This window comes from Cynoglossus semilaevis, chromosome 15 (genome assembly GCF_000523025.1).
Source record: "Cynoglossus semilaevis isolate Cse_v1.0 chromosome 15, Cse_v1.0, whole genome shotgun sequence".
Classification (NCBI taxonomy): domain Eukaryota; kingdom Metazoa; phylum Chordata; class Actinopteri; order Pleuronectiformes; family Cynoglossidae; genus Cynoglossus; species Cynoglossus semilaevis.
Window position 1 is genome coordinate 19,000,698 of NC_024321.1, and position 1,785 is coordinate 19,002,482.

Sequence of the window (1,785 nt, forward strand, 5' to 3'; positions counted from 1 at the left end):
CAGCCAACGATGGAATTCCTGCCTCTTGTCCCCAGTGTTCAGATGAGCAGCTGCCAAAATCAATATGAATCATAACTCATATTTATCCAGCAGGCTGACCCATGACCCCCCCCACAAACACTGAGTGAAGACATGCAGCTGCTGCAGCACAGTACACGCCCAGACATCATCGTCGTCGTTCTCTGATTTTTGTTCCTCTGTCCAGACTTTGAGGAACCAGAAGATCCCTCCACCCGGTCCTTCTTCTCTGAAATCATCTCATCCATCTCAGACGTGAAGTTCAGTCACAACGGCCGCTACTTGATGACCAGGGACTACCTCACTGTCAAGGTGTGGGACCTCCAGATGGAGAACAAGCCTCTGGAGACGTACCAGGTACAGATCCATCACGGCTCCGTGGGCGCCCCCTGCAGGAACTATTGATTAGATCTGGATTAAATAAAAACCTATTGATTTTTGACCCTTAATCCTGTCTCAGTGTCACTGAGCCTGCGGGGGGCGCACTCTGTCCTGGTGTGTGGTCACATGGTCTGGGTTGGAAGACCATCTCAGGTCAAAGGTCAGCAGAGTTGAGAGAGTCAGGTCTGATCTGTGTTTTCAGGTTCATGATTATCTACGAGGAAAACTGTGTTCTCTGTACGAGAACGACTGCATCTTCGACAAGTTTGAATGTGTCTGGAACGGATCGGACAGGTGAGACGCCATCCGTCCGTCCATTCATCCATCCATCCGTCCGTCCATCTAACGCTCCACCTTCTCTCTCTCCTCAGCGTCATAATGACCGGCTCCTATAACAATTTCTTTCGAATGTTTGATCGAAACACCAAACGTGACGTCACACTGGAGGCCTCCAGAGAAAACAGCAAACCCAGAGCCATCCTGAAGCCTCGCAAGGTACGGGTACTCTTCCTCCTCTCTTCATCATCATCTTCATCATCATCAGTTTCTGGTTAAAAACAACACATTTTCCTCAAGTGAAACTCAGTAAATTCCTTGTTTGTCCTCCAGGTGTGTGTGGGGGGGAAACGGCGTAAGGACGAGATCAGCGTGGACAGTTTAGACTTCAGTAAGAAGATCCTTCACACCACGTGGCACCCTCACGAGAACATCATCGCCGTCGCCGCCACCAACAACCTCTACATCTTTCAAGACAAGGTGAACTAACGGGCGGTCTGCCCCGCTGACCCCCGACCTTCAGTCATGTGATGAGGTGCAGACGGGAGGATGGGGTGGGGGGGGACCTCCTGCTTTCCCCATCTTTCTCCTCCTCTTCCTACATCCTACTGCTGCTGGTCTTTGTTTTGTTCCAGACTGAAACGGAAAAATGATCCAGTGAATTCTGGGAAATGTGGAGGAAAAAAAAAAGAATGACATTTTATTTATTTAGTCCTGGTGGCCCCCCCCCCCCCGACCCAGGACTGGATCTTTGTATTTATGCAACAGCAGGACGGCTGCATGAGTGAAGTCATGTAGCAGCTCTCTGCCCAGAGACACTGACAACTCACGCAGCTCACAGAGCGTGAGTGATGCTGGCGCTCGTTTATGTAGCAACAGTGCCCCCTGTCTGTCAGCCTGCTCATGCAGCTGTGCATGTGAACATTGGAGACAGCGCCACCTGCTGCAGGAATCCTCCAGGAGACTGTCTCTCTAGCACCACACTGTGTCTGTGCTGAGGCCCACGTGGTGTGGACTGTACATGAAGCCCAGCTGGGCCACTCTTTGGTCTAATGTTACTGTTTCTCTGGGTCACTGGGTGTGTTTAGAAGTCTGGTGCCTTGTGTTGGT

General features: G+C 51.0%; 1 protein-coding gene across 2 annotated transcripts in view; it reads left to right on the forward strand.

Annotated features, from left to right (window-relative positions):
- ppp2r2ba (protein phosphatase 2, regulatory subunit B, beta a) overlaps positions 1-1,249 on the forward strand; it is a 24,226-nt gene extending 22,977 nt beyond the window's left edge. For both annotated transcript variants that reach the window (XM_008327662.3, XM_008327663.3), the window contains exons 7-10: positions 206-375; positions 602-693; positions 771-894; positions 1,009-1,249. In XM_008327662.3, coding sequence (XP_008325884.1) covers positions 206-375; positions 602-693; positions 771-894; positions 1,009-1,164 — 542 coding nt within the window. In that variant the 3' untranslated portion in view covers positions 1,165-1,249. The remainder of the gene's footprint in view (positions 1-205; positions 376-601; positions 694-770; positions 895-1,008) is intronic.
- Positions 1,250-1,785: the final 536 nt, after the last annotated feature.